General features: G+C 46.8%; 1 protein-coding gene across 2 annotated transcripts in view; it reads left to right on the top strand.

Moving 5' to 3' along the window:
* LOC135506975 (teneurin-3-like) overlaps window positions 1-12,794 on the top strand; it is a 425,857-nt gene that overhangs the window by 352,624 nt on the left and 60,439 nt on the right. For both annotated transcript variants that reach the window (XM_064926416.1, XM_064926417.1), the window contains 3 exons: window positions 3,235-3,366; window positions 3,614-3,749; window positions 5,875-6,018. In XM_064926416.1, coding sequence (XP_064782488.1) covers window positions 3,235-3,366; window positions 3,614-3,749; window positions 5,875-6,018 — 412 coding nt within the window. The remainder of the gene's footprint in view (window positions 1-3,234; window positions 3,367-3,613; window positions 3,750-5,874; window positions 6,019-12,794) is intronic.

Below are 12,794 nucleotides of genomic sequence, written 5' to 3'. Positions count from 1 at the left end.
TGTGTGTGTGTGTGTGTGTGTGTGTGTGTGTGTGTGTGTGTGTGTGTGTGTGTGTGTGTGTGTGTGTGTGTGTGTGTGTGTGTGTGTGTGTGTGTGTGTGTGTGTGTGTGTGTGTGCGTGTGCGTGCGTGCGTGCGTGCGTGCGTGCGTGCGTGCGTGCGTGCGTGCGTGCGTGCGTGCGTGCGTGCGTGCGTGCGTGCGTGCGTGCGGTAAACCCGTGGTGACCAGGCCACGAAATCTGTTACCTTTTACCCGTCACTTTTTCCACCCTCAATTTGTTTTTTATTTTGATTGATTCTGTTGTTATTGGGCGACCATGTTGGATATCAAAGGCTCGCTGAGACCCACGTCAAGCCTCCCTCCCCATCTAATGAAAATACAGACTGATCCAATACCTCTGGGAGGGACAAGAGAGAGAAAGAGAGAGTATAATAAGGAGAGAGGGAGGAGAGAAAGAGAGAGTGAAGGAGTAAGGAGAGAGAGGGAACAGGGGGAGAGAGAGGGAACAGGGGGAGAGAGAGGGAGCAGGGGGAGAGAGAGGGGGAGCAGGGGGAGAGAGCAGAGGGAGAAGGGGGAGAGAGAGAGTGAAGGAGTAAGGCGAGAGAGGGAACAGGGGGAGAGAGAGGGAGCAGGGGGAGAGAGAGGGAGCAGGGGGAGAGAGAGGGGGAGCAGGGGGAGAGAGCAGAGGGAGAAGGGGGAGAGAGAGAGTGAAGGAGTAAGGCGAGAGAGGGAGCAGGGGGAGAGAGCAGAGGGAGAAGGGGGAGAGAGAGAGAGTGAAGGAGTAAGGAGAGAGTGGGAACAGGGGGAGAGAGAGAGGGAGCGGGGGAGAGAGAGAGAGGGAACAGCGGGAGAGAGAGAGGGAGCAGGGGGAGAGAGAGAGGGAGCAGGGGGAGAGAGCAGAGGGAGAAGGGGGACAAGGGGGAGACAGAGAGAGAGAGACGAGAGCTAAAAAGTGAATACAGTTGAAGTCGGAAGTTTACATACACCTCAGCCAAATACATTAAAACTCAGTTTTTCACAATTCCTGACATTTAATCCTAGTAAAAGATTCCCTGTCTTAGGTCAGTTCAAATCACCACTTTATTTTAAGAATGTGAAATAAATAATAGAGAGCATAATTTATTTCAACTTTTATTTATTTCATCACATTCCCAATGGGTCAGAAGTTTGCATACACTGAATTTGTACATGGTAGCATTGCCATTAAATTGTTTAACTTGGGCCAAATGTTCCGGGTAGCTTTCCACAAGCTTCCCACAATAAGTTGGGTGAATTTTAGCCCATTCCTCCTGACAGAGCTGGTGTAACTGAGTCAGGTTTGTAGGCCTCCTTGCTCACACATGCGTTTTCAGATCTACCCACAAATGTTCTATAGAAATAAGGTCAGGGCTTTGTGATGGCCACTCAAATACCTTGATTTGTTGCCCTTAAACAATTTTGACACATGTTTGGAAGTTTGCTTCGGGTCATTGTCCATTTGGAAGACCCATTGGCGACCAAGCTTTAACTTCCATGTCTTGAGATGTTGCTGCAATACATCCAAATAATTTTCCTCCTTCATGATGCCATCTATTTTGTGAAGTGCACCAGTCCCTCCTGCAGCAAAGCACCCACACAACATGATGCTGCCACTCCCGTGCTTCACGGTTGGGATGGTGTTCTTCGGCTTGCCAGCCTCCCCCTTTTTCCTCCGAACATAACGATGGTCATTATGGCCAAAAGGTTCTATTTTTGTTTTATCAGACCAGAGGACATTTCTCCAAAAAGTATGATATTTTCCCCATGTGCAGTTGCAAACCATAGTCTGGCTTTTTTATGGTGGTTTTGGAGCAGTGGCTTCTTCCTTGCTGAGCGGCCTTTCAGGTTATGTCGATATAGGACTCGTTTTACTGTGGATATAGATACTTTTGTACCTGTTTCCTTCATCATCTTCACCTGGCTGTTGTTCTGAGATTGAGTACGTTCATCTCCAGGAGACAGAATTCGTCTCCTTCCTGAGCGGTATGATGTGGTCCCATGGTGTTTATACCTGCGAACTATTGTTTGTACAGATGAACGTGGTGCCTTCCTGCATTTGTAAATTGCTCCCAAGGATGAACCAGATTTGTGGAGTTCTACAGTTTTTTTTCTGAGATCTTGGCTGATTATTTGTTTTCTTTCGCATGATGTCAAGCAAAGAGGCACTGAGTTTGAAGGTAGGCCTTGAAATACATCCACAGGTACACCTCCAATTGACTTAAATGATGTCAATTAGCCTATCAGAAGCTTCTAAAGCCATGACATCATTTTCTGGAATTTTCCAAGCTGTTTAAAGGCACAGTCAACTTAGTGTATGTAAACCTCTGACCCACTGGAATTGTGATACAGTGAATTGATAGTGAAATAATCTGTCTGTAAACAATTGTTGGAAAAATTACTTGTGTCCTAACCGACTTGCCAAAACTATAGTTTGTTAACAAGAAATTCGTGGAGTGGTTGAAAAACTAGTTTTGTATGTAAACTTCCGACTTCAACTGTACGTGTAGAGTGATAGGTTTTTGGAATCTAATGGACTTAGTAAATACCCTCAGTGCATGTGATGTGTAGCAATTTGAGGTCATTTTCCATTTAATTCCAACCTCCTCATACCCTCACTGACTCACCCTCCAAATCCCAGCCAAGGAGCACTTTGGCCCCTGCTTTGAAAAGAGGGGGAAATGTGTTGGTGTTAGGAGAGGCTAAAAACATCAGAGACACCTAACACCCAGGGCTTTCTGGAGCATCACACTAATGAAAAGACAGTGGATAGACAATGGCAGAGCTCTGCACACACACACACACACACACACACACACACACACACACAGTGGAGGCGCTCTGCACAGAAGATAACCCCTGCTTATGGTTAAATGAAACTGCCTTCCGTACGAGGACAGTCACTACACTGAGAAAACAGGCCAGGGAGATCTGTCTCTCTCTATTTTCCTTCTTCCCTTCTCTCCAAATAGTTTTCACAGATGAATGAATAGCATTCTTGACCCCATGTGACCTCTCCGTTCTCTTGTCACTTTGCCACACCACCCAGAGTGTAGCTGTACTGAGACTTTTCTGAACCCTTTCGGCTTTGATGTTCTCACTGAAAAGTGTTCAAAGATGACATTCTCCACTCCAGTCCTCTCAGGGTGTGCTAAGATGTACTAACCCTTCTTGACCCACTCCTTTGATGTGTCGTCCCGTCCCCCGTTCCCCCCAACAGGTCCTCCAGGAGGAGACGTCCATCCCGGGCAGCGACCTCAACCTGCTGTACCTGTCCTCGCGGGCGGCCGGCTACAAGCCTGTCCTCAAGGTCACCATGACACAGGCCAGTGTGCCCTTCAACCTCATGAAGGTAGGGATTTCCTCTTTAGGTGTACCTAAATTGTGACTGGCATTGCTATCTCCGTAGGTCTTGTAGGTGTTACATTTCAGCCCAAAATACAGTGAACATTTGAGTAAATGTGCTATAACACAAAACCAGGGCTACAGTTTATTTGGATGTCAAATGCCTTTTGAGTGCAACATGTACAGTCAGTCTTGCCCTAGCTGGCCATTATAATGCCCGTCTGAAAATGAGTTTATTCCATAATCTATTCCAGGTGCACCTGATGGTGGCGGTGGTGGGGCGTCTGTTCCAGAAGTGGTTCCCTGCCCAGCCCAACCTCTCCTACACCTTCATCTGGGACAAGACAGACGCTTACAACCAGAAGGTCTACGGCTTGTCAGAGGCAGTCGGTGAGTACTGTGGAGCAGGCCAAAGTACGCCACGAGTTAAAGGGAAAACATGTTCATATTCATCATCTCCAGCACCAACCCAACATCAACGTGCATTTCTATGTTTTGTGGGGGAAAAGATAGAGGGAGATAAATGTTTCAAATGACGTCATCGGTGTGCATCATGTGATGTTAACCAATTGCCTACTAATTGCTTACTAATAGTCTACTAATTGGTTTATGATGTCATTGGAAACACTTATCTTCCTCTATTTTGTTACTTCAAGAAATAGAAACACTCCCTTTTCACATATGTTGATGTTGGGGTGGTGCAGACATTTTGAAATGTCCCTTTCAGGTTGATTTATCCCCAAAGGGCAGTTACTCTTGGGCACGAAAGGTGACAGGCAGACACACATACTATTTCTTCAGTGACGCTAACGTACGGCGTACTCCTTTGTCCGCCTTTCCTAAGCCCGTGTAGAGCACATACATGACATGTGCCTTTTTCTTAGACAGCTCTTTGTAAATGCCAAGGAAGCCCCTAACAGACTGCTGACAAAGAACTGACTTCAGTCCGATGTGTGGGCTGAACGGTTGAGGAAGTGTTTTGGTCTAATACAGAACGTTGAGGCCTTCAGATCAGCCTGTGTGATGTCTGTCTCCACGATGATATGCTAATGAGTTCCACGCAAAATACAACTGCTGCTTTTGGTCCTTCTTCACTTTTTTTGTCTTTTTTTCTCTGTTCTTTTTTTTCTTTCTTCTGGTGTTTTCTTTCCACACGTGTATGATAACTCTACAACACAACTACCACCGCAGAGAGGAAAGACATTGTTCTTTATTTCACACACACACTGTAACGGCTTTCGTTGTGGGAAGGAGGAGCGGACCAAAATGCAGCGTGGTTGTTGTCGCTCTGGATAAGAGCGTCTGCTAAATGACTTAAATGTAAATGTAAAATTTTAATAAAGAAACTATACACGATAAACTAACAAAATAACAAACGTGCCAAAACCGAAAACAGCCCTATCTGGTGCAAAACACAGAGACAGGAACAATCACCCACAAACACACAGTGAAACCCAGGCTACCTAAATATGGTTCCCAATCAGAGACAATGACTAACACCTGCCTCTGATTGAGAACCATATCAGGCCAAACACAGAAATAGACAAACAAGACATCCAACATAGAATGCCCACTCAGATCACACCCTGACCAACCAAAACATAGAAACATACAAAGTAAACTATGGTCAGGGTGTGACACACACACACACACACACACACACACACACACACACACACACACACACACACACACTCAGCTTTCTGAAGGTCATGGCAAAAGATGGCTTCCTTCTAACTAAAATACAGCCGGGCGGTGCAGCTGCTTCTGGAGACCGTTGATGGTTGTGCTCACACTGACATCCCCAACCACACTTGTCACCCTACGCTCAAGCTGTTTCACACAGTCCCTGACAGGCAGACAGACATGCCGCGGCATGTTATTTTCAGTCCTGTGGGATTGGGGAGGGAGGGAAAGGAAGTTGGCCAGTGTAAAACTACCCTTGTTTCTCTCATGTGTAAATAAATACAAAATGACCACCTTTACATAAACAAACTGTTAGACACTGTCGACGCTGCAGCGTTATTATTGTTGAGTCTAATGTATTCTTGCTTTGCCAGGAAGGAAGAGATAGGAGAAGGAATAGGAGGGTGTTATTAGAAATGGCCCAGGCCCAAGTCATATTGATTGATTGGGTTTTCACCTTCTAACCTCCCCTTCGTCAGCATTTGTTTTTTTCCAATTGCATTATGTTTGTCTGGTAATTTGGCCTGCGCCATTATTGCCCCCTCAGAGGGGGGTTTGTCGTAATGTGATCGGCTGAAGACAGATAGGAGTTTAAAAAGAGCTGTAAGGAGATGATTATCAAGTTTGGGAAAGTTCTGTTATTACAAACTGAGTGGAGGTGTTGAGATATGACGGCAGAGATGAATTGTAATTGTGTAAGACGACTAATTAGAATCCCTAATAATACCAATAACATTGTCTAGGCTTGTACTTGTCGTTAGTCAGTTGGAGTCTTGTCATGAACAGTATCTGTGCTAACCCGATCCCCTCCTTCCCGTTCCTGTTGTAGTGTCCGTGGGTTTTGAGTACGAGTCGTGTCTGGACCTGATCCTGTGGGAGAAGAGGACAGCCACACTGCAGGGCTATGAGCTGGACGCGTCCAACATGGGAGGCTGGACGCTGGACAAACACCATATACTGGATATCCAGAACGGTAGGAACATGACTGCACACACACACACACGCACACACACACACACACACACACACACACACACACACACACACACACACACACACACACACACACACACACACACACACACACACACACACACACACACACACACACACACACACACACACACACACACCAACAGCAGACATGCGTGGGGACGCTCACACGCACATACAGGACCTCCCCACACACATACAGGACCTCCCCCACACACTCTCTCTCTCTCCCTCACTCTCTCACACACAAACAAACTCACATTTACACACATGCACACAAACACACTCATCACCAAGGACTGTACATATGAATGGACAAAGCCATCAATCATGTGACAACATTCTTTCCTATGTGAAGACTCAACAGTGCATTGAAGCCAAGTGAAGTCTGTTAAGATGGAGTCTCATGGAGACATAACATACGCAGTTGGAACTATTCCAGGAAGTGACGTTGCAGGCTAGCTCAGTGCTGCCCCCTCTCATTGAATAACTCAAGTTGAAGGCTGACTGGCGGTACTGCAGGCTGCCATTACCAACTAAATTATCATTAGAACTTCTGTGTGCGGTTTTAAAATAATCAGTACAAGGAAATACATCTGATGTATTGGAAGCAATTATTGGTACCATGATTGTTTTTGAAAAAACGTTTTATTTACAGGACTATTGACCATGAAGATTGACATTTTTTTCCATTCACTATAATGGAGGATCCTGTTTTATGCCAATAATGCCTGCAGTACCACTGTCGGCCTTGAACTTCCGTGGCTTCAGTGAGAGGGAGCAGTTTTTCTCCCCTACTCGTCACACGTGTACAGATTCCCCCATCACCTCTACCTCCAGCTTAATGCCTATCCTACAGCCGTAACTCTAATTCATGCCTTGTTCACCTTTAGAAGCTACCTAAGTGGTCCTTCTCAACAGATTTACACAGGGCTTATCGTTATTCGCTGACATAAGCTTGTTAAACAGGAAGCTCAACAGCGCATCAATTACAGGTGCTATCTATCGTACAGACACAGTGAGGAGCTTTAAAAACACTAAGCCACATCACAGTAGACAGGAATGAATCGGGGAGGGTGTGTGTGCGTGTGTGTGTGTGTGCGTGTGTGTGTGCGTGTGTGTGTGTGTGTGTAAGCCACGACGGGCTGACTGACGACGTATCTCATCTAGCGCCCATGTTAATGTAAACACTGCTAACCAAACGAAGAGCATCATCGACTTATCTGTCAGAGGGACCTTGATGGAGAGGAAGAGAGAGAGATTCTTTACGGGCCACCATGTCATCAACAAGACATCAGATAAGCTGTGATGTATGCCAGCCATGCCAGCCTCTACCCTGACCAGTGACACTTCAACAGGAGAAACAGAGGGGGAGAGATGGCAGAGAGAGAGAGGGGGATGGGGAGAAGAGATGGGGTGAGATAGAGAGGGGAGGAAGGAAAGAGATGGAGGGGAAGATGTAGAGCGAGAGGAGGGAGGAGAGATAGGGTGAGATAGAGAGGGGAGGAAGGAAAGAGATGGAGGGGAAGATGTAGAGAGAGAGGAGGGATGGGGAGAAGAGATGCGTTGAGATAGAGAGGATGGGAGATGGAGGGAGATAGAGCGAGGAGGAGGGAGAGATGGGGTGAGAGAGGGAGGGAGGGGAAAGGAAAGAGATGGAGGGGAAGATGTAGAGCGAGAGGAGGGAGGAGAGATGGGGTGAGATGGGGTGAGAGAGGGGAGGAAGGAAAGAGATGGAGGGGAAGATGTAGAGCGAGAGGAGGGAGGAGAGATGGGGTGAGATAGAGAGGGGAGGAAGGAAAGAGATGGAGGGGAAGATGTAGAGCGAGAGGAGGGAGGAGAGATGGGGTGAGATAGAGAGGGGAGGAAGGAAAGAGATGGAGGGGAAGATGTAGAGAGAGAGAAGTATGGGGAGAAGAGATGGGGTGAGATAGAGAGGGGAGGAAGGAAAGAGATGGGGGAGATGTAGAGAGAGAGAAGTATGGGGAGAAGAGATGGGGTGAGATAGAGAGGGGAGTAAGGAAAGAGATGGAGAGGAAGATGTAGAGCGAGAGGAGGGAGGAGAGATGGGGTGAGATAGAGAGGGGAGAAAGGAAAGAGATGGAGGGGAAGATGTAGAGCGAGAGGAGGGAGGAGAGATGGGGTGAGATAGAGAGGGGAGGAAGGAAAGAGATGGAGGGGAAGATGTAGAGCGAGAGGAGGGAGGAGAGATGGGGGAGATAGAGAGGGAGGAAGGAAAGAGATGGAGGGGAAGATGGGGATGGAGATAGAGAGGGAGAGGGGGATGGGGGAAGAGATGGAGATAGAGGGAAGATGATGTAGAGAGAGAAGTATGGGGAGAGATGGGGTGAGATAGAGAGGGAGTAAGGAAAGAGATGGAAGATGTAGAGAGAGGAGGGAGGAGATGGGGTGAGATAGAGAGGGGAGAAAGGAAAGAGATGGAGGGGAGATGTAGAGCGAGAGGAGGGAGGAGATGGGGTGAGATAGAGATGGAGGGGGAAAGAGATGGAGGGGAAGATGTAGAGAGAGAGGAGGGATGAGAAGAGATGGGGTGAGATGAGAGAGAGAGAGGGATGGGGAGAAGAGATGGGGTGAGATAGAGAGGGGAGGAAGGAAAGAGATGGAGGGGAAGATGTAGAGAGAGAAGAGGGATGAGAGAGTGTTAAGTATCCCTAACACATACTGTAGGTCTAAAGCCCTTAAAGAAGGTCAAATCCGGTTAAGACAGAATGTGTAGCAAAACCCTCACACACCATCCCCTTATCCTCAACCCTCCTGTTTGACGTCCGTCCACTTTTCAAACTGACACGTGTTAATTGAATCAGCCCCGTCGTCGAGGCGACCAAACAACCATGACAGGAGTGGGAGAGATAAGATCAGCGCAGACCGGGACAGGGACGGGCGTCCGCTAGATTTGCCTGTCATAAATACCCTCCCAGACAGACTCTTAACAGAGCGGGAGTCTATAACAGGCACACACATTGGATGTCAATAGGGACAGAGGGACAGAGGAGATCATGCTGGTTCCTAGTGAAGGCCCAATCTACCAGAGTAATGAGACTGGAGATGAGATGAGGCTATCCAGTCTCCTTGGGACGTCCATGCCCTAAACCCTAACCCTAACCTTAACCCCTACTCTAACCCGAACCATAACCCTTACCTATCCTTAACCCGTATATATATCCCTAACCCTTACTTTAAACATTCTCAATTTCAATGGGGTAGCGACGTCCTAAAGATCCAACTGGGATTTCGTGAAAAGCAGGGAATTTATTGAAAGTTTCAGGAATTTTGCAACCGTATGTACAGAATATATGACTTTAGCTTCATTAAAATGTTATAATCTACACTCTTTTTCATGTGTGACCCATGACCCTAAACTGATGATTAAACGGAACTTTCCTTTATAACAGCTCACGTTTATAGTTTATACCAACAGAGTTAGGAAACTTACCGTTTCCATAACCTCTGCTACTCTCTGTAGACTTACTATATGGAAAAGATTATCCCATCCCTGCTTTAAACAGTAGAGTAGGTTGGAAATAGTTGTAGCTATTGTAGTAGGAGCCAAAAGGCCTGCAGAATGAATGCATGGGTTATGGGAAGTCCTGGACTTATGAAACATTAGACAACGACCAACCGTCAGAAATCACATGACATGTTTGACATTACTGTCCTGTAGCAGACGCTCTTATTCAGTCACTCACATTCTGCACTCAGCAAACTGAAGCTGAATGATAAAATACTGTCCAGAAAATACTGCCAATGTGTCATAAGCAAGTCACTTCAGTAACGAGCTGCAGCGATCATAGCCATAGACATTATTCTGCATATTCACAATGCTGAGGGGGAAGCAGAGGAGTAGTCTGAGAATGAAGTGTCTGATATTGAATATAGGCTATGTAGTAGTGTGAAGGAAGGACATTGATGTGCTGAATCCTAATGGCTGTTAAACGCTTCCCCTCCATTCATTCTCTGGTTCACACACATGAACTCACAATGCTTGTAGGCTGCTACAAAACACACACCCAGCTAATGAATGTACAGTCACGTGTCCGGTTGTTTGGTTGTCGGGGGCGATCGTCGTCAGGCAGGCTCGGGTTGCCGGGGCGGTGGTGTAGGGGTTACAGGGGAGGGAGGGGGGGGGGGGTTACGGGGTCTTGCTCTTTCAGTCATCTGACTCTTTAGTGACACTAAGCCTTCTTTCAACTCTCCGGCTTAGTCTCAGCTGTCTGAAGGAATTCCGCTGGTCTTTCATCTCACACACACACACACACATACAGACACACACACACATATACACACACAAACACACACGCACATACACCACGATCACACACATATACACACACACACAAACCCACATACACACAAACACGCACATGCACACACACATGCATATACACACACATTTGAACACCCTATACATACAGTTGGCAGTTTGACCCAGACCCAACACCCCCACTCTCCCACCCTCCTCTGGGTCCCAGTTAGTCACCCCTCTCCTTATCCCACTTTCCCTCCTTTTCCAAGACCCCCAAACACGCACATACACACACCTACGACCCCAACCACCCCATTACAACCCCATATCTCCATCTCCCTCCCTGGCCCTTTGATTGGTCCCATTACTCCATCAGTTAGCACAGAAATCAGACCCCATTACTCCATCAGTTAGCACAGAAATCAGACCCCATTACTCCATCAGTTAGCACAGAAATCAGACCCCATTACTCCATCAGTTAGCACAGAAATCAGACCCCATTACTCCATCAGTTAGCACAGAAATCAGACCCCATTACTCCATCAGTTAGCACAGAAATCAGACCCCATTACTCCATCAGTTAGCACAGAAATCAGACCCCATTACTCCATCAGTTAGCACAGAAATCAAACCCCATTACTCCATCAGTTAGCACAGAAATCAGACCCCATTACTCCATCAGATAGCACAGAAATCAGACCCCATTACTGGGGCATCTCAGACAGCCTCCTACTCACAGGACACTTGACCTCCATTACTGCTTTGTAGCCCCAAAATGGCCACCACAACACAGTTCCTGTGCATCAGTCCTTCAGTCCACCTACTAGGACATGACACTGTACTGCTCTGTTGCCCCAAAATGGCCACCACAACACAGTTCCTGTGCATCAGTCCTTCAGTCCACCTACTAGGACATGACACTGTACTGCTCTGTTGCCCCAAAATGGCCACCACAACACAGTTCCTGTGCATCAGTCCTTCAGTCCACCTACTAGGACATGACACTGTACTGCTCTGTTGCCCCAAAATGGCCACCACAACACAGTTCCTGTGCATCAGTCCTTCAGTCCACCTACTAGGACATGACACTGTACTGCTCTGTTGCCCCAAAATGGCCACCACAACACAGTTCCTGTGCATCAGTCCTTCAGTCCACCTACTAGGTCAGGACACTGTACTCCCTCTGTTTCCCCAAAATGACCGCCACAACATAGTTCCTGTCCTTCAGTCCTTTAGTCCACCTACTAGGACCCAGATAGGACACTGGACTTGCATTTCTGCTCTACAGAGCCAAAAAGGCTGCCACAACACAGTTGTTTTCGTGATATGTAACTTTTAAGTTGCATGTATTTGGAACAATCTATATTGGTCAGTCCAAAATTACTTTAATTCTGTCATGGAAATAAATTTATTTCCTGTTACCAAGTAATTTACAGCTCATCTGCCTTTAGTTTTCCATGTGGACCAATTTATCTGTGAATTCGGAAAGGTTATCCAAGGATTGTTCCATAAGGTTGTGTTTTTAGGGAGTGATATTGGTTCTTGTAGAATACATTTTGTTTTCCCCCATGTGGTTATAGTGTTTTTAACTATACTGTTGTTTATGTGGTTGTAATGACAGCCTTGTCGTTGTTAGTCTCTGTCTTCTTCCCCTGGCCACAGGAAGTGTGTCACATATCACAGTACAATGGCAGCGGACACACTACCCTTCTCCTTCCCTCCATCCCTCCTTCCCAATGTCCTCTATCTGTCACCACATCCATCAAATTACCAGTCATCCCTCTCTCTAAATCCCCAGGGCTTTCACTAGTCGAGAACTTGAGCCCTCACAGCAGCGATGTGTGTGTGTGAGGGTCTCGTGCGTGTCACTGCACTACACACCCAGATCAAACACACTGACTAACAGATCCCTCTCACTGTGAGATTGATGTCCAGATATTTATTTCCTTGAAAGATGCATTTATACGCATCGATTTATTTCGAATGCGAGCAGCTTCTAGTATTTCTCCTTCTGCAGTGATATCTGAATCAGAGCCTGTTGTGCTTTCTGGTTTATATCACACATGTATGTACACACACACATAACACACACATTACACACACACATTCATTATGTCACCCCCCGCTAGATAGACATGTAAGAAGTGTTGGCCAGCAGCAGTTAAGTGATAGATGACCACATCACAGCTTTCTCCTCGTAGACTATCATCACCACACGTCTTTTATCAGACATCTCCTCTTACGTAAGGCCGCTAGGAATCCAGGAATCTGTCAGTCGCTCGACAGTTTAGAGAGAGGGAAAAGAGAGGGAGGAGAGGGAGAAGAGAGAGATGAGAGGGAAAAGAGGGAGATGAGAGGGAAAAGAGAGAGAGGAGATGGAGATGAGAGGGAAAAGAGAGAGAAAAGAGAGGGAGGAGAGGGAGAAGAGAGAGATGAGAGGGAAAAGAGAGAGAGGAGAGGGAAAAGAGAGAGAGGAGATGGAGATGAGAGGG

This window comes from Oncorhynchus masou, chromosome 20 (assembly GCF_036934945.1).
Source record: "Oncorhynchus masou masou isolate Uvic2021 chromosome 20, UVic_Omas_1.1, whole genome shotgun sequence".
NCBI lineage: Eukaryota > Metazoa > Chordata > Actinopteri > Salmoniformes > Salmonidae > Oncorhynchus > Oncorhynchus masou.
This window is presented reverse-complemented; position numbering and strand designations above follow the sequence as displayed.